This window comes from Akebia trifoliata, chromosome 16 (genome assembly GCF_017979445.1).
Source record: "Akebia trifoliata isolate Shusen 1 chromosome 16, ASM1797944v1, whole genome shotgun sequence".
Taxonomy (NCBI): domain Eukaryota; kingdom Viridiplantae; phylum Streptophyta; class Magnoliopsida; order Ranunculales; family Lardizabalaceae; genus Akebia; species Akebia trifoliata.
In genome coordinates, this window is record NC_141390.1 from 30,982,011 (window position 1) to 31,002,673 (window position 20,663).

Consider the following 20,663-nt stretch of genomic DNA (forward strand, 5'->3'; position numbering starts at 1 on the left):
CATTTTCCTTTTAAATAAGAACACCTTGACGATTTATCTTAAACTAAGAAAGATCGAAAATGTGTTAGTAAACCTTGATAAAACATTTGCATAAATTTATACTTATCATAATTATTATATATTGGAGATAGTTAAGTATAGGGAGGGAGTCCATATAAAAAATAGATTTGTGAATAGAAAGAGTCGTGATTTTCTGATTCAAAATTTTTCATTCGATCTATACACAGCTTACGTGATAAGGGCATAGAATATTATTGATCTTTTTCTTCTAGATATATAAGAAAAAAATCAACGGCTTTATGCCCTTTGCCACATCAGTTGAGTACAGACCGAGTTAAAAATTTTGAGTCAAGAAATCATTAATGGAAGAGAAATGAAATGTAGGGATTATAAAAATAAATAGAACCGATATCTAGTATGTTGCAGAACTAGGATTTTGCCTAAATGGGGACAACTAAGAGTGGAATTTTTTTGTGGGGACAATAATATCCATTGTTGTTATCTATCAAAATAGCTTATAAATCTTTTAACTATAACATTTTTATGAGGATAAGTGCCCTATTATAAATCCAACTCTTAGCATGTGAAGTATAAAATTTAGCACAGACATCCTAAGGGTGGAATGTCCGTTAAACTTGATAGGCTAGAAATATTTCAAATTTTACATTATCTTAAGTCTACTATACATATAAGAATGAAGAAATTGAGAAATATGATATCTCATAAAATTGGAGTTGGACATTTAAAGTGGCACTTCGCGAGTGTGTATTTTGGTGCATAGTGAATAAGAAAAGGAAAATTATATAAATAACAATGATTTCTTTATGTTAAGGAGCATCAAATTAATAAATTGAACATAACAGTAATGAGGACGTGGAGCTACAAAAATGAAGATATAGAGCAAGAAGGATTAAAACAATATTAGATTGTCTAAATGCATATAGAAAAAATGTATGGTGAGGTATAATAAATAATAATCTAAAAGAAAATCAACTAAGATTATTTGGACAATTCAACTAAAGTCAAATACAATCCAAGTTAGAAGAAATATTAAGTAAGTTTTTTTAAAAAAAATTTAGAAAACGACACAAAATGAAGTGGACATTATATAATGAAAACATATATGAAAATTATTTTAATAATTAAATATGTGACTCTAAACATACTAGAATGGAGGAATATGATTCTTTTAACTTATCTTGAATGTTTGGGATATGACATGATGAATAGGGGTTTTGTGCATCTAACCTAATTGAGGCAGTGGAATGAACATTTTTTATTAAAATCATTTTTAGAAGGAGGTCAAGGAATGGTTTTCATGATTTTAAAAAAACATTCTAGATTAAGATAAATCAGTATAGTTCATGAATGGGGGAGCTCTTCAATGTAAATTTTCCTTCACATTGACTTGTTCAAGATCCCGTAATACTCATTTGATATTTCAAAAACATTAATCAAATTCATTAAGACTCAGGATCACATACGATGTTGTATATGTTACATATGAATGGTGTTTATGTGGAATGTGTTTGGTTGGAGTTTATAACATATGGGGCTCCTAACCAAGTTGTTTTTCTAATCGCATGTAGTTTGATATGTTTAATCTCCAATAAACACATGCCACGTAGACACCGTAGGTTGATATGGGGATGGGACACCGTTCTAGATCACGACTCATTAATAAAACTTAATTGAGTCATGAATTTTTGATAAAATAATTATTTTTTTAACGATTCAAATATTATTATCTAAATAGAAATATGATATCCTGACTCAGGATTTTCTAATACATTTAATTTTATATTAAAAAAACCATAATTTCATCTATATTAGTAAATAGTTTTAAGTCTAATTAAAATTGCACTTTTTTTTTTTTTTACTTAAACGAGATGACTCAATGATTGGCGTTCTTGTAGTAAAACAGAGGAGATAAGGGTATTATAGGAATTATACTCAATTGCTATACATTTATCAGGAATTTCAGTAGAAGGGCGGGGAAAGTCATAGAAAAGTAGAGAAAGGGGAGAGAAAGAAAGAGCGCGAGCAAGAGCGAAGAAGACAGTGTGGGGTGCTCTGCGACGTTAATGGTGGTTAGGGTTTCTATTGATCTCGGAAACTCAAATCTCCCTTTATCCCCCTATCATTCATCGTAGAAAACGTAAATTTATTCTCCGTGAACTTGTCTCCTCTCAATCTTAGCAAATTTTTGGAGATAAAGATAGAATTAGTGATGGGTGCACAAGGGAAAGCTCATTCATCTGCGAATTCTATGCAAGTAAGTGTTTTTCGATATTGCTATAGTTAGACGCTCAATGTTTCTACTTTCGTGGCTTTAATTGGTGCCCTATGATCGAAGTTTGAGGACTATTCTGTTTGTGTTCTTTTATTTGAAGCATGAGATCGATGAACTCAAATCATTGTTTTGGTCTATTGGTGGTGTAAATTTCTGCAAGAATATATATATTTTTTCCTTTTTTTGTATCTCAGAGTTTATTCGATCTGGACAGTTTCAAAGCAAAAAATCTTCTCCTGGATATAAATTATATTAATTTTTTTATACAGTTTACTTTGTTGATTGCTGCTTCCGAACACTTTTCTCTTATAAATTCTAGTCAACTTTGTCTGGTAGAGTCAATTTTTCATGCGAGGATGAACTGGGATCTATCATCTATGTATGTTAGTATGGGCAGCATCGACAACCAAGAGTGACAAACTTCCGTAGTGGGCTCAACTGAATATGTTTCGATGCAAAATTCCTTTGCAGATAATTTTCTTCTTAGATGTCTAGTGTACTTTGGGGGGACCTTTTTAATTGACCATGGATACAGGAATTACATTAGACACTTGATATGCTTACCAATTTCTCTGTCTTTGTTGCATTATTTGTAGTTCATGAGTTGGTGGAAAGTAGAAAGCCTATACATTGGTGGTTCACAATCTCATCTTATATCCAAGAAAGTATAGTCACCAAGTTGGGGTTTGGGAATAAGTCTGCAAGGGAAAAAGTTGAAAAAAGGAAAAAATCGGGAGAAAATCAAAATAGTGTTAAGACAATATATATAGATATATATTTTTCTACTAAGTGATGTTATCATTTATATCATCAAATCCTATTTTAAACTTAAGAATAATCAGTCTTTGAAAAAACCCTTTTAAAATAGTTTGCTCAGCAAAAAAAAAAAAAAAATCACAATTTTTTCAAAAAGTCGGGATTAAATTGCGACTTTTTCAAAAAATTGTGATTTAATCGCTAGCCTTTAAAATCATGATTTTTTTTTATAAAGTTGGCGACTTTGGTGACTATGCAAGAAAGAACAAATAGAAGAATGTTTGGCATTTAGGGAACAACACATTCAAAGCAGATGTAATATAGATGTAGATGTTGAGATAGATCTATGGAAAAACTAGGAAATTCAAAGTTAAAAATTTTATCTTATTTGAGGGCATCTAGGTATATGCCCTAATATGGGGTGTAATAAGAGAGGTTGGTTGAAATGGTTTGAGCATGCACAATGAAGACCAATGATGTCTCTAATGAGTAGTGCTTTAATATAAGTTGAAGGCCCAAAATTATGACATGGGTAGAGGTGATAAGGGAATTCTTGAATGCATTTGCCTTGACAAGACACATTGCTCTAGTTGAGTAAGGTTTATGTTTAAATTGGTTAAGACAGGGCATATGGTAATTATGCTAAGTTATACTCATGTTATATTTTTTTAATGCTTTTGGTGTGCAATGTGGTCACTGATCAAATTAAAGGAAAATTTTATATGACAATAAAACTAGTGGAATTGAATGCTGGGTGATCAATAAGCAACATGTTTATAGATTGAGCATGACAGAGATGCCGATGTTGAGATGGATAAGTGGAAAGACTAAGAAAGATAAAATTTGAAATGAGTGCATTCATAAAAATAATAGGTAATAAGGTGAGGGAAAGGCAATTATGGAACCGCAAGAGCATCCCCAATACATGATCCTTATTAGGGGTGTTAATGGATAGTCGAAAATTTGAATTCGAAAAATCGGATATTATCCGAAAATTACTAATATCGGATTCGGATAGTTTTATATATTTGAATCCTAATCAGATATGGATTCGGATATTAACATTTCGAATATGATATTATCTGATTCGAAATAATATATAATATATATCATTTTATTTTATTTATTTTTTATATAAATAATATAACATATGTTATTTATTTTATAAATAGTAGAATATTTAATAGGTTTTATATATATATAATGGAAAATCAATTTTATAAGGAAAAATTATGTTTTTTTTTTAAATAAAAATTATTCGAATTCTAAACGGATATTATCCGATATCCAATAGGATAATTGGATTCGAATTCGGGCGGAGTTTTAGAACATCCGTCGGATTCAAATTCAAATTCGGTTATCAAATAAAAATTTCTGATTTGAATTCGGATATTGTTGTATCCGAATCGATAAGCATCCGTTGACAACACTAATCCTTATTTTATTAATTTATATAACTTCCCTTTCAGAAGGTGTTCATGACTCGCGCTTAGGACATTGAAGGTCTTCACCCCATTGCTTAACATTTAAAAAATATTGTATCCTTGTGTTCATAAGTTGGGCGTGACAGAGTGAGCAAAAAGAGCAGGAATAAGTGATAAACTAAGGGAAAGTTGATAATGATATCTCATTATGCAAGTTGAAGGTTATAGCTTAAGTTTTAGATTATGATGCTGATATCTCATTATGTGCTTTTAGTTTTTCTGTGGTCGTTACATTTAACAATTTGGGGGTTCCATGTAGTTAAATGCCACTCATTATGCGTCTTAGCTTATTATTGTATTTGTACCATACATGAGGGTAGTTTATTAACTACTCAAACTAGCTAATACTATGTCTACATGGCTATTTTATGTAGCAGTTGGGAGTTTTCTGTGGCTTATTGGTGCCTGCCTATATTTTGGACTGCAAGCTCTGTTCTTAACACTTGAGAGCTATATTATAACATCTGTGTGTGCAGCCAGTGGTTAGTAGAAATGATTTACCTAACAACGTTTCTGAATTTTCAGCGTGTTAAGGTCTATCGTTTGAATGATGATGGGAAGTGGGATGACAGGGGAACGGGGCATATTTCGGTTGATTCCTTGGAGGTTTTTCCTTATTTCTGATCTTTAGTATTATTCATTTTCCTAATTGATGCAATTTCTTTTTTGAAATAAAAAATTAAATGGCTCAAAATTCTAATAAAATGTTTATCTGAATGTGAATGTGTTAACACAGAGATCAGAAGATCTTAGTTTGTTTGTAATTGATGAAGAAGACAATCAAACATTACTCGCACATCATATCAGATCTGATGAGATCTATCGAAGGCAAGAAGGTATTTACCGCTTGTCATCTGATCATGTTACTGTTGTCTAGTTTTTGTACACAATGCTTTAGCAGATACGGTAATTTCTTGATATTTCCAGATACAATAATATCATGGCGCGATTCAGAATACTCTACAGAAGTAGCTCTCAGCTTTCAAGAGGCCACAGGGTGCTCTTATATATGGTGACACCCACTTATCATCTTTTTCTTTTAACAGTTTTTCTTTTATTTTTATTTTGTGACTTGAGTTGAGTTCAATTATTGTTGTTTGATTATTTTCTCTCCGCATGTGTTGTTTTGTAGGGACCATATCTGTAGTACGCAGAGAAACCTGCACTTTAACACTCTAAGTGGTAAGTATCTGCCTTATGTTTTACTTAAATGTCGGACTACCAGTATAGACCTCTTGCGACATTCATTTCATTCAGTGAATCTTGAATTTCTGGATTTCTCTGTAGATCTTGAGATTGGTCCTCGTACGGCGACAGGAACACTGGAGACATCACAGGCCATTGGTAAATTTTATTTTTTGCGTGGACACTTCATTAGTTTGCATGTTGGAGTGACGTATTGACATACGAATGAAAATTTGAATTGCAATGCTAATCACATGCATGAAGATGGCTAAGAGAACTTTACCTGCTCAGGATTCTATCCATTATCTACCCTATTACAGATTGAGCTGAAGATGTGGGTGAACATGATAGAATTGGTGAAGTGTAAAACTGTAAATTATACTTCTATTGAATATCATTATTAGTTGTCGCTAGCTAGGAGGAAATTGCTACGAAAAATAATAAATTTCCTTGGTTGTTCTAAATAATCTATATTTATCAATGATCTTGCACGTGTAACACCTGTATTTTGCATGTCATCGTACTTGGGCTTATTAGATTGTAAGACGATAATTTGATGATTAAGATTCAAAACCTAATGTCCATTGATGCAGTGGTGTCATGTTCAAATTTGACTTTTTTTTTTTTAGCTTTGTCTTCTCGATATACATTTTGGCACATCGACACTTTATGAAACATTTACCTCTGCTAGGAATTTAAATAATGATACTTAAATTCTATTTAAACATTACATTAGGCAAAAAAAAGAAGTTATGTGCCTCATATATTTAATATTTAATATTATCCCCCAGGGGATTGGCTCAACAGTAAAACTAGTGATAGGGGTTTGCACCCTTTGGTCATGTGTTCGAAACTTGGTGGCCTTCTGATTTACCTTGTTACACGTTAGGAAACTTTTGTGGGGTTAGGGCTTACTACAAAGACTAGTCGGTCCCATCCCAAAAGGGGATGGAGGAATCCTGTGATATCCACAAATTTTTTTTACTATTAACATATTAGCATCGTAAATATCACAAACACCTATCATTTTTTATTGTTTTAATTTTTTTAATCTGTTTTGAATATACTATAAGTTTTTTAAGTTATATTTTTTGCGAGAGGTATGGGGATCAATACCCTGCATCTCCACAATACTTGTGAAGGTACTACCTGGTGAGGTGGTGAAGTCCGTGGTAAAATCAATGACATGGTATCACAGCCCAGCCTTCACTATTAAACCTATAAAAAAAAAAGACTTCTAAAAGTTGTATGCGAATCTTGTTTCTAGCAACAGTGAAAAAAATGATATAGATGAAAAGAATAAGCTTACCTTCAGTTGGACAAAGCACACCCAAGGTTTAACATCTGTATTACTTATATTTGCAATTGTTTGCTTTCTTCCAAGATTCCAAAAAAATGGCCATTTTTTTACCATATTGGTTGAGAGAAGTGGGTTCACATGGATTAGAGGAGGAAATGAATGACACTAAGACATCTGTAATTTAGTTTATTTGAAATATTTTGACTAAGCAACATTTCCAGTATTCATATACTAAAATAGGTCTACATGAACCAAAAAGGGTTAGAAGAATGGAATTTCTATTCCAATTCAATTTTCTATTTGGTTTTGGTCAAAATATGGGGAAATTGAGTACCATGATTTCAATTCTTTTAAACAATCTTTTGTACTGATTAGTTTTTGCAAGGAAGATTCTGGTTTTAATGATCTTTTCGTTTTTTTTTTCATTATTAACAATCTCATCCTGTTAATTCTTTTACCCTCTACTCTACTGCTACGTGCATATTTTATTTTCTTTCTAATTATTTTCTCCTTTTCTTTTCTGCAGATGAAACATTTCATTCTGTTACTAGTGAGTTGAGGGAGTTGCCAGCTGTTGAGCTATCTACTCTTCCTTTGATACTGAAGGTCTGAACTGCCATCTCCCCATCTTTTTCCTGCCTTTTTGATTCTATGATTTGGTTAATTACTCTTTAATCTATTCAATGCAGCATTACTAATATAGTTATCGAATATGTTTTTTTTTTCCTGTTGCATCTGGAAATGTTGCCAGCCTATATGTCAACCCTTGTGTTTGATGTTGGCCTTATATGATGATCATCATTAAAGATATATGATTTCCAGATATTTTGGTTTATTACCTAACCAGGTGCTTACTTTCATTTAAGCCGAGGTATCTTGTGAGTATTGATTGAATCTTCTAATTAAAAGAATAGTGATTGAATTTTAGTTACAAGCTTGCACATGAAATCTATTGGCAGTTCAACTTATGTTTTTTAACATCTTGTATCGTTGATTGGATTTTGTCTGATATTTTGAATGCTGCTTGCTTTATCTATGTCAATGATGTATTTATATTTGGCTTATTTAAGAATTTATGATGCAAAACTGGATGTGAAAATAGCCTGATGGATTTCCCTATGATTGAGTACTAGTTGTTCAAAGAAGAGTTGGTTCTTATCCCTGTTAATGCACTATTTTTTTGTTTATTTATTATTAGTTGGACGGTTCTGTATTTTACCCACACTTTCTGCCTGGAAAAGCTGTTCTGAGTCATAGCGATCATTTACCATCGATATAAACTCTCTACTGTCAGCTTTTTCTGGAATTTATGGAGACATTAAAGCTCAAGTGTGTTAATAGTGTCCTCAAGAAGTTGAATGTCTTTTCGAATTTTGATATGCTAGTTAAAATTTAAATATGCTTTTCTTGTTAACATTATTCTTCTTTTCTATAATTAAAAAACGAATTCAGAGACTAATTACAATTGTTGTTAATTTCGAAGCATAAATCTAACCAAACCTAACCCAGATTATTTCTTTTCTGAGTCTATATATGTTTCATCAATTGGTTGTTAACATTTCAGAAATCAGAAGTTTCATGTAGTTTCTTATTACTATAACTCATGTTTTTATAGGCACTTGTCATTGAAGATTTCTGTGTTGTCGTGGTCATTTTATTTTGACTACCAATTCTTAATTGAACCTGTTAACTCAAGTCCATGTCTGTTAAATTTTCTCCGTGAGGAACCACGCTCATACGTATGTAAGGTCTGATTGTTATGCTTATAAGGAATACCATTTTTTTTTTTTGTATAATTTAATTGCTTGCTAAGATGGATCAAACAAGATTTTCTTAATAAACCCACTTTTAGTGTTTAATTTCTTGTATGAAGTCTGGAATTGGTATAACTTCACATTGTCAATTATTTTTAGCTTTGAGGGCACCTTTAGAGATTATTATTTTCTTAACAAGATTAAATGCTGCAGACTGTACTGGAGTGTGGATTTGCTGATCAGATGCGTGTGATAGAGCTGATCTTACATGATGTAAGCTTCTTATTGATTTTATGAACTTAAACGATTCTTATATTTTTCTTTGAAGAAAATCAATTGAATAGTTTAGAAATTAATTCCTTAGCACTGGGGTAAATTTTTCTAGGGAATCCTTAGGAGTATTCTCCTATCTCAACCATTTATTTTTGATGAAGTGACTCAAATGTCTTTCAGTGTAGTGTTTATATTTTTACATCTCAAAAAAAAAAAAAAATCTTTATGATAGTTAGAAGTCTTCTTTTTATGACTGATAAAAGGAAGTCTTCTTATATGCATGCCTGGTACTGTGGACAGTTGTTTCCTTGTGTTTACAAAACAAGGAATTTGAGAACTGATTGCAAATCTTTCTGCTTTAGAAGCCACATTTCAAATTTTTGACATTTTTTTTTTGATAAGCAAGCGATTTAGTGGTTAGTAATTAGAAGGTGAATTTGGGTTTTGAACACAAGTTATGATATCTTAACCAACTTAGCAAGCTGGCAACTTCAAATTTGTGATGATTATAATTTATCAAAAAACAATGTGATGATCATCTAGGTATTTAGGAATCCATATATGGTTAATGCATGCATATATACTTACTGTGACGCCAAGTGATTATGGCCATGAAGTTTCATTGTATCATGAAGGATATTAAAAAAGAATTAACTATATTATCTGGAGATTAACCACTAAACCCACTTTCACCTCCATTAACCACTAAACCCTTGCTTGCTTAGCTAAAAAAATAAAATAAAAAATCATACTAACTCTTTGCACCATCTCTTACTATCCAAATGCAGTATTTTTCTATTTCACCAATGCTTTATGCTATTGGAACTTTCTAGGTCCACCAGCATAGGACACCCAGTGGCCAACGAATGGGTGAGATAGGAAGAGAAATACAGATTTCCTAGGGATTAGTTTTCTTGGAGAATCCCTGGGAAGTTTTTCCTATCTTGGTAGTCTGGTGGACACTGTGTGACAGTGACACTAGAATTTTCCTATGCTATTTAATGTTTTAAAATGTTTGTATGTGATATATTCCATTAGTATTTGAATTATGCATATGTCCATACTGATGTAAGTACTCTAAAATTTTGTTAAGCATGTGATACTTGACACTTATCCATTGAGTAGCCGCACCTTCCCCTTGTGAGATGATCATATACTCTTTCTTGAAGTGTGTAAGCTAGTTTCATCTCGAAAGTCTATACAGAAGATGAACTCTTTAGTTGTCAAGTTCTCATTTATTTAGGTTTTGAATGAGATGGTTAAGTTGTTATACATGACATGCTCTTTTTGTACCATTTTTACTGTCTTCATTTTTCTCTTATCGTGAATTATTGGTTAAAATGTTACTGGACAATTTTTTATCTTCGTTTGTGCAGCAAGATTTCTTCCCAAAGCTGATGGATCTGTTCAGAATCTGTGAAGACTTGGGAAACATTGATGGTCTTCACATGATATCCAAATTAGTCAAGGGGATCAGTCAGTGCTTGTATTTTTTAACTTCTCTGTTCTTATTTTATATCAAAAATTTATCAGTATCTTTATTTATTTATTTTTTTCTGAATCTGTTTTTGAATACTAATTGACTTCTTGTATTTTATTTGTCTGCAGTTTTACTTAATAGCCCTCACATCTTTGAGAAAATGTTGAAGGACGAATTCATCATGGATATTATCGGATGTCTTGAATGTAGGCTTTTTTACTGTTCATTTCAAAAGCTGTTACTTTTTGTCGCATATTTCATTGACGTTATCTGCATATTATATTCTTTGGTACTTTAGTAAAATATTAGTGTGGTGATTTGAATGGGAACTACTGTCGGTTTGGTGTTTTATTATTATTATTATTATTCTTGGTAAGCCTGTTTTTATTTATTTATTTTTATTTTATTTTATTTTTATTGATATTGGTAAGCCTGTTTTTAATGAGATCAATAACTCTGTGCTAATGGGAATTAATACAAGGTCTATGCTATCATCACCCATAGACTTGACCAACTAAGCTAGATGGCACCTGCCAGTTTGTTGCCTATAACTTCTATTTTTTTTCTGCACCCAATGTGGCCCAAGTTCATGTAGAAAAAAGTTATCAATGGCAGCATCCATCCCTAGAAGATCAACATTAAAGGTGGGTCTGCTTGTTTTTTGGGAGTATTCTGGGAAATCCATTTTCCTAGGAAAAGTGAAATTATGCATTTTTTTTTCCAGCATTTTACTGGGAAATCAAATAATGTCGGAAGCCAATTTTTACACAACCCAAGTCAAATGGTCAAAACTGAGAGGTCAACCTCTGCCCTAGTGACAGTAGTGTTGTAGTGTGTTCGTTCTCCCAAGCCATATGTAGAAGGTTGACAAGTCTTGCTAATGACACGAGTCCTACAAGCCAAACGGATAAAAAGTAATTTCCCATGTGGTTAGAAAATGGGGTCGACTCTCTTATGTTAACCGCAGTCCCTTATCAGTTTTTTTTTCCTGCCAGAATCCGCTTTTTCATTCGCATTCAAACTTGTACAATCCATCTCATGAGAAATAGTTTTCTTGGCAAATCGTTTGTCACTATCCCTGCTAGCAGACATATCCTAGAAATATTTGATTGGTAACATCAGATTTATAGGGGGATACAGGCATGTGGACTCACACCTGGTTTCCTACAATGTGTGCCTTCCTGCTGGATAAGATGTTCATCAGCAAGGAGAACTTGACTAGATCTCAGGAGAATTTTGCATAACAAAAGTTTTTGCACTGTGTTCCTCAGTGTTTTTACGGGGTTATATTCACTTGTGAAAAATTGCAAGCATAAAAGTTCCTATATAGTCTGTGTTTATACTTTTTTGTACACCCAAATGCATATTGATTTCATCTAACTCTTTTTAATTTTTTTTAACTCCCTGAGGCAACAATTTTCTTTATCCTTCTTTTATCCATAACGATGGAGAGATTTGTGAGGTCGTTTTCCATAGAATTAAACCTTGGTGGATAAAGTGGAGATTTGCTTTTCGAGTGCTTCTTGAGATTTGCTGCGATGAATGAGGGGAATGATTAGGAAAAGCTAATTTCGTAAGGGAGCGAAAGTTGTGAAAATGTAGTAGATCTAGTGGGTTTTAAACTAAGGGAGGTTTGACTGAAATAGTTTGATCATTTGCAAGGTGTTTAGATACAACACAAAATGAGAATGAGCATGCAGGTTGAAACTTCTAAAATAGCTAGAGGAAGACTGAAGAGGATATGGATTTAGTTATTGAGACTTGAGAGCCAGTATAATTCCTTTTGGTAAGTATAAGATTCTATGTTAGAAAGGGTACACATACCAAGCTAAAGGTCGGAAAGACTTTCCTAACACAAACACACAAAATCAGAAAAACAAATTTAATCTTCATTAAGTCATGGTGTTTACCCACCTGAAAACAAAATCCTCAAAGAGAAGTCCCTTGAACTCTGGATACAATTTAGAGCAAGCAAAGACAGAAGCTAATGTTTTGGGGATAACTTCCATAAGAAGGCTTTCCTTCCACTCAAAGATCATTTTGTTTCTCTTCCAAATGCTCCAATAGATCACGAAAGGAAGCAATCCCCACAAAATCCTCCATCCATATTAAAAGCCGTGGAAATCTGTCTTTTTAAAATAGAGAGACTGCTTGATGTGGGTTTTTGTGGGCCTGGGATGGTTCTAAGGAATACTAACTGAAGACATGAACATGCTTGAATTAATGGGAGACGTGGATTTAGATAGAATTGAATGGGGGAGAGGATTCGTTTAGTCGATGCAGTATAATAGGGTTGGGGCTTCAATGATGATGAATTTAATTGGGCTTGACTCTTACTAATTTGCAATGCTTAAGTTGCGAATGTTTATTTAGGAAGATGCAAATTTCTTAATATGATTTATCATGTGGGTGCTCATGGGAATAATGCAAGTAGCCTAGCCAATATTTATTTTTATTTGTTGTTGCATAATATGATGATCCAATACTTTCTGCTTTAATGTAAAGTTGTAATTGTTCTGCAGATGATTCTGAGGTTTATCATGTCCAACATCATCGTGCTTTCCTAAAGGAGCACGTGATCTTTAAGGAGGTATTATACAAATGTACCTGTTTATATACGCATACTGTTTCCTTTTCTTTAGTTTTGTACTGATTGTGAATGTAATTGTGGGAACTATAGTTCTTATTTCTTCGAATGCTGAAAAATTGTTTAAGTCTCCTTTTTATTTTCTGTAGGCCATCCCTATTAAAGATCCCATAGTCTTGTCGAAGATTCACCAAACATACAAAGTTGGCTATTTAAAGGTTTGAAGGATTTTATTTAAGCGTTGGAGTTCTCAATTATTTTTCATTTGCAATTGCTATAGTGTTCTTATTTTATTTTAACATGTTTAGGATGTCATTTTACCAAGAATATTGGATGAGCCTACGACTGCTAATCTAAATTCCATCATTCATGCAAATAATGCCATAGTGAGATTCTCAACTTGGATCCTTCAAACAGTTGAGTTATGCATTTTAACCCCCTTGTCAGCCTAATATGCAATATGTTACTTCATTGTAGGTAGTTTCTTTGTTAAAAGATGACAACACTTTTATTCAAGAGTTGTTTGCAAGGATGAGATCATCCACCATTTCTGCAGAATCAAAGAAGAATTTGGTAAATTTTCACGATCTTTATAAATTTTTTTTCCTAAGTCATGGCCATGTCGTACAACTTTCAATATGGAGTATAAAAATCAATAGATGCATCCATGTTTCATGTTGCAATAAATGCACCTTATCCCTTCTATGCATTAACTCAATTACTGAGATTGTCAACATGAATCATATCTTTCCATTCATCTCTATCAATCTATCTTGAGGCTCATCTTCGAACATGAATTCGATCATAGGCAGGCTTAGTTGGGCTGCTGCCTACTCTTGAAAAAACACTCGGGAACCTTCTTGAACAACATGGTTTCACAAGGTAGAATGTCTAAACTACAAATATACATATACAAGACATAAATTAGTAATAAGTTTGACTCCCAACATTTGGGGTGAGGCATAGATGTTGGAGTAAATATGACTTTCAATTCATTATCTGTAAAATGAAGGGTGATATGTGCAGTGGTATGTAAACTGTGTGGTTGTAGAAGCACTAGTGTTTCAGCTCTGCGTTTTCGTTATTTTTGTTATGTGATGTGGCCCCTTGTGAAGATTGATCTGTATAATGTTGTTGATGAAACAGGTGCTTTTCTTGCATGAGTTTTGTAATTTAAGTAAGAGCCCACAGCTGGTCCAACAACAGCGACTATTTAGGTATGTGATGATGGGATTGTTGCTTTGATCTAGATACCCCTTCAATGGTTGGAAGTGATGTTTGGATTTCAAAGTTTCTTGATGCTGAAGTTTTACTGTGGAATTTGTCAGATTCAATTTAGTGCAGAACTTTATATTTTGATAGTCCCATCAATTATCTTGATGGTTAATTAATTGTTATCTGCATGATAAAGTTATTATTTTCTAATAGGGATCTCATGAATGAAGGCATCTTTGACATCATCACTGATGCATTGCAGAGTCAAGATAAAAGGCTTATATTTACAGGGTATTGGTCATCCATTAATCTTTAGGTTATTCCATTATTTTAGTTTATCTTTGTGTCTGTGTGTCATACTTGACATATGATACGTCTTAATGGTAATCTGGTCATCTACTGGGATGCAGGACAGACATTCTTATTCTTTTCCTGAATCAAGATCCCAACCTTTTGAGGGCTTATGTCACTCGACAGGAAGGCAGCGCTCTTCTCGGACTTCTGGTATGCAAGTTATAGAACCTGTTACCTTATATTAGTTAAGGAAGTAATACAAATGGATGAATGAAATGTGATGGTCTATATACAGGTTAAAGGTGTGATAACAGATTTCGGAGAGGACATGCATTGCCAGTTTCTTGAAATTATTCGCATTTTATTGGACTCGTACACATTGTCAGGACCACAGGTGCTCCATCCATTCATTATTTGCCTTAGTTATCTTATTTCATGACTAATTGTGTTTAATTACACAAATTGTTCACCAATTATCTTAGAACATCTTTGCTTTACACAAATTGTCCACCAATTGTTCACTTTTTTTTTTTAAATATCATTTAATGAACAGGATAGACAAAGTAATAGCAGAATTACATTCTGTTCTATGGAAGCTGTACTGAAATGGCTATTAATTAAGGAACAATATATCAGTACCATAGCACATGTATCAGACGGTACAGTGTATTTTCTCATTTGACCAAGCAAAACCCCGACATTTAAATGCATATATGCCTTGTATGGTAACACCTAGAAATTTTTTCTTGAAAAGTTTTCAGTGAATGACGTACCAAAGTGGGGAATCTCTTTTCCTTTTATTTTTATTTTTGCTGAAAAACTCCTTAGATAATTTTTATGTTTTCAGAAAGGGTGAAGGCATACTTTCCAAAGAAAAGTTCTATTTCTGAAGTTTTCAATGAAAAAAAAAGTTCATTTTACGTGAAAGATTTTCTAAGGAACTATAGGGCCTTAGTTTAAATACATTTTGCAAACAAATGGGTAACTTTTATCTCCTAAATATGACATCTACCACCCCCTCGGAAAGTCCTATGTCATCTGGTTGAGTTGAGGGTCAACTGGAATCTGGAGGGTGGCCCTAAGGAATTCATTGCTTCGTGGGGTTTCAAACACTTAGACCTATCCTTCCTGAGGACCTTATCAAGGATCGCCTTGCCACTATGCCAACCCCTTGGGGTTAAAAAAAAATGTACATCCTAAACAACTAGCTTTTGTAATAGGCTTTTAACTAATCAATAATTGAGAACAACTTCTTGTGTAATAAATTGTTGAAATAAGAATGAAAAGTCTGTTTACATGATATGAAGATGATTGTGTTTAGTGTTGTGCTATCCACCTCCACTCCTGAGTATCACGTGCTCACGGATCGTGCCCCAGTTTGACCCGTGACCCTCTTATATTCATAGTTGTGCCTTCCCCATAAGATCAGTCTTTTGGGGTAAATGGTTGTTAGCAGATTGAGCATTTTTAGTAACAGCTGGTTGGCATTAGGGCTGACTACAAGCGGAAACTTCTCTTCCAACTTAATATATTTATAGAGGAATGATATGGACTACTATCATCAGCATCTTTATACCCATGGCCTTGAGTTATAAAACGAAAATGATAAGGATCACTTCCTGCTTGTAAGCCCATTCCAAGACTATTGTATTTGTGCACATATTGAGCTTGATTTTTGACCTTTAGCCTATCTAATAGGATTGCTTTCATGTTTGGATTATTGGGAAATTGATCTGATTTCTAGACTCGCGGAGAGCGGATTTCTCTCATCTCGGTCTTTGCTTGCTGCAATCAGGGGCAAATATACAGTGGGGGCAATGGAGGCACTTGCCCTCACGAGAATTTTTAAAATGTACAAGGATTTATGATCTACTGTGATAGTATCAGCGGCGGATAAAGAAACCTGCTATTGCCCCCACAAAAATCTTAGTTGCCCCCCCTAAGACAAAATCCTGGCTGCAATAGTTCCATTGAGAGCTTAGAGCCATTTTCTCTGAAATTTGAACATTTGACTGGCATGTCTAAACAGGATTGTAATTATTGCTTCTTGGGATTTATAAAAAAACAATAAAAAAAATATTGCTTCTTGGTTTATTCATCTTCTCGCATTTTGTAGATTTTTCCTATATTCTTATACTTCACTTATGATTTTGCTATGGCATTGTAATGGGGTATGATACTTGTTGATAGATATCCCTTTATCTGATTCCCTACCACTTTTGTTATGTGCCTTATAGCGAAGGTTAATTTATTGCATTAGATAAATTATATGCTTTAGGTTTCTTATTGTCCATTTGTTATTTGCGCATGTGGTGCCTGCAACCTATTCAAGTTTATTTATGCAGGTAGAAACATTGAATGTTCATTTGTATTTGGTAATGTTTTCTGGTATGAATTGTTGGGAAACTTACCGCTGAACTTGGCCTGTAAGAATATACCCATCTTTACTTTTTGATATGATATGCTTTTGAGAAAATTTCCTCTGTATGTAGCGCATTGAACATATGGCACACATTTCCTCATTGCAGAGAGACACAATTATAGAGATTTTCTATGAGAAGCACTTGGATCAGTTGATAGATGTGATAACATTATCATGCTCTTCGAAAGGCATTCATCAATCAACTGGGAAATCATCATGCGCGGGTGGAAGGGTGGAAAATCTTGGTGTCACAAAGCCTGAAATCTTGTCAAACATCTGTGAGCTACTATGCTTTTGTGTTCATCACCATCCTTACAGGATAAAGTAATTTTCTAGTTCGTGCTGGCCAATTAGACATTTAACTTGAGATTGCACTTGGCTTTCGTTCTTTTTTGTTGATCATATAACAATGTGTGTTATTTATTATTTTTTGCTTGTCCCCTTCTTGATTGCAGGTCCAACTTCCTTTATAATAATGTAATAGAAAAAGTCTTGTTTCTCACGCGCAGAAGAGAAAAGTACTTAGTGGTTGCCGCTGTTCGATTTATGCGCACCATTATTTCCTGCAACGTGAGTGAATTGATTCTATCCTTTCGACAATAGTTGGCCTTTCTAGCTTTTTACTACTAGTCATTGGACCAGTAGTAAAAAAAAGCAGTGTTTCTCTCTTTCTTTGACCTTTTGCATCAATAGGAATAGCAATTATTTGGACTGCTTATTCAACACGGGAAATGTTGTTGTATAACCTTCCCAAAAAAAAAATGTTTTTGTATACTCCTTTATTTTCAGGATGATCAGCTTCTACTTCACATTGTCAAGAACAACCTTCTTAAACCAATTGTTGAGGCTTTTGTTGCTAATGGCAATCGTTACAACCTGCTGAACTCTGCAGTCCTAGAACTTTTTGAGTATATCCGGAAGGTACCCATCTCTCTTACACCTATCTTTTCCTGCATTAAGAGTACAGCCAGATGTTGACCTGATGTTTAATTGTTTTGTGCAGGAAAATCGTAGCACTTTAATTACATATATAATCGATTCTTTCTGGAAACAATTAGCTGAATTTGAGTGCCTATCGACTATCCATGGACTAAAAGTTAAATATGAGCAGGTCTCTCCTCTTCTCTCTCTCTCTCTCTCTCTCTCACACACACACACACACACACACACACGCGCAAGCACGCACGCACGCGTGAGGCATAAAAAGGAGGCAATATCAAGTTTAACACTAGAACCGCTGACAATTGTTTCTTTTATCAGTCCCTGGAGAACTGCATAAAAAAAGGCACTATAGATTTGGTTGACCCAAGAAAATGCATCAATGAGTGCACTCTTGAGAAAGAAGAGGACGACTACTTCAATGGCAGGTTTGTACCATGTTTTTGGATCCATGATGATATATATGGTTTCCAAGTGAGTTTTTGTGACCGCTGAACCCTGATACTTGGTCAGTGATGAAGAAGATAGTGCGTCTGCTAGGTCATCAGTAAGCCATAACCAACAAGCTCAACCTGTTTTACCCAATGGAGCCAGTTTCAGCTACTCATCATTAAGGTATTATATCCAATATACACGATTTGAGCGGCATCTTTTAGAATATCATTCTGCTATGCTATATATGTGCATCTTTATTTTGTAGACCAGGATCTGGCAGATTAGTTGACTATGATGACGACGATGATGATGAAGACCATGATATCCCATCTAGGAGTCAGTCAGAAACTTCCAATGGAGATGCAAAAGCAACAGACTCCTCCCCAAAGTCAAAACGGAAATCTTGTAATGAGGATCTTGAGCTCACAAAGAAGCAGAGGTTGGATAAAGCAGTGAGCGACAGCGTTGTTGCAGCCTGTTCAATGTGCGGCGATGCAGCATCACCCAGTAAGGAAGCAACCACTGTGCACAGTATTACTCACTGCCCTGACATGAAATGCAATTTGGATGAAGAAACCCATGGTGAGAAAGAACCTGCAGTGCCAAGAAGCTGTTCTGATTGTTTACCTAATACAAAGGGCTCTAGACAATCAGATGGAGAGGACTGTCTACTGATGCCCCCAAATGCTAACAACTCCTCATTGGAGGTGGTTGTAAATGGTACCAGTGTTACTGGTTCGGAACCATATTCAGTACGGTGACTTGGTTTCATCTTTAAATTACATTTGATTCCTATTCGGAGGCAAGGAGATTAGGTGGTTATCAACATAAGCGTTCCATTGCTTCAAAAGGAGTGAGAGACTCGTTTAATCAGGAAACCAACATGGAGTGGCTTCTGGTTCAGGTTTTCCATTGGTGGAATGGGAGGAACAACTGAACAAGTGAGTGTGCCACTGCAATCGAAGCAATTCGATCTCTGGTGATGTGGATTCAACTTACCACCGTGTTTGATCATCTGATGCGGCCCTGAAAACTAGAAAAGAAAATAGTAAAACAATGTTGTCTGTGAAACATTATCTTTCTTAAATGCTTTTATTGCCTTTTTCAATGTGAGCCAAGGCATATCAATATCTGACCCGATGTTTGTATTTTTTTCCTGTATTTCCTGGGGTTTATGGGAATTATTTGCAGATGGGATCAAATGATGTGGAGGGATGGTTTCAGGAGTAACATATGGGGGAATTAATCCCCTCTAAAAGAAAATTATCAATGTAACCTTATTTTAGTGTCTGGTATGCCAAGTTCTTGTCTGTCGGGTCCTCTAACTAACTAAATTTTAAAAATGAAGATTTTTACCTTCGTTTGTCCTCAACTGTTCCATTTATAATTTTTATGGTCTCTTGCACGGACAATCTTCATTTATAGCATCAAAAAGGAAAATACGAGTCTAGAGTGACTGGATGACACTGCGTTCAACACTGAGCTAATGTGGAGGTGTGCATAGAACTGTTGATGATTTTCGCTCGTATCTCAAGGTAAAGCGTCAAATGATTCTGTGCACACCTCCACCTCAGCTCAGTGTCAATGTTTCTCAGCAGCCCTGCTTTTGTATTTCTGCTTGACAGGTTAACTCAAAAACTCACTGATGTGGTAGATGCAAGAATCTTAAGATTTTTTTTCTTGGGATACGCAATTGCACATGTTTTTTTGGGAGGACATGCAATTGTGTATCCCAAGGGAAAGATCTACATTCTTACAAGGTACATGTTAGTTGAGTTTTTGAGTCACCCTGTCTGGTTGAGTTACGAAATCATTAAATTTTTTCCTTAAACATTTTCCCTGCACGTTTTGTCAATCACGAGGAGTTAGATTCATAATTTGTTGATTAATGATAAACTAACAATCTTGATGATCTTTTTCCTTGTGTATCCCAAAAAGAAAGATATAGGATGTAATTCTTTGCCAGAACGAGTTTAGACGAGTCCATCAATTCAGTCGTTTTGTCGAGATGGTGGGACCTGCACACGTCCAAGTCAGGAAAGTAAAGTGAGATGATATTCAATCTTTTGAGGTCACTACGGCACAACCCGTCTTTCTAAAATTCATTTTCTAAACTGATGAAAATGATTATATATATAGGATTAGGATCCGTATACTCATAAAGCTACAACGTGTTTTGTCTTATATGGGCAAAAATGTTTCGAATGGGCTGATTTTTTGTGAGGATGATCTCTATAGTGAGGAGA

The 20,663-nt window shown here is 34.3% G+C and overlaps 1 protein-coding gene across 2 annotated transcripts; it reads left to right on the plus strand.

Annotated features, from left to right (window-relative positions):
* Positions 1 to 1,994: 1,994 nt before the first annotated feature.
* Positions 1,995 to 19,718, plus strand: LOC147383524 (uncharacterized). 2 transcript variants are annotated; one of them, XM_086427429.1, is made up of 25 exons: positions 1,995 to 2,275; positions 5,059 to 5,139; positions 5,270 to 5,369; positions 5,461 to 5,545; positions 5,666 to 5,715; positions 5,821 to 5,877; positions 7,545 to 7,624; positions 8,986 to 9,045; positions 10,422 to 10,521; positions 10,654 to 10,731; positions 13,048 to 13,115; positions 13,262 to 13,330; positions 13,421 to 13,498; positions 13,590 to 13,685; positions 14,259 to 14,329; positions 14,541 to 14,618; positions 14,738 to 14,831; positions 14,917 to 15,015; positions 17,114 to 17,367; positions 17,499 to 17,613; positions 17,833 to 17,964; positions 18,047 to 18,154; positions 18,304 to 18,410; positions 18,496 to 18,597; positions 18,683 to 19,718. In XM_086427429.1, the coding sequence occupies exons 1-25, from the start codon at positions 2,231 to 2,233 to the stop codon at positions 19,176 to 19,178; spliced, it is 2,703 nt and encodes a 900-aa protein (XP_086283555.1). In that variant the 5' UTR covers positions 1,995 to 2,230; the 3' UTR covers positions 19,179 to 19,718. The 2 variants fall into 2 exon arrangements, with proteins under 2 accessions (XP_086283555.1, XP_086283556.1); XM_086427430.1 differs by having other exon boundaries at positions 17,150 to 17,367.
* The last annotated feature ends 945 nt before the right edge of the window (positions 19,719 to 20,663 follow it).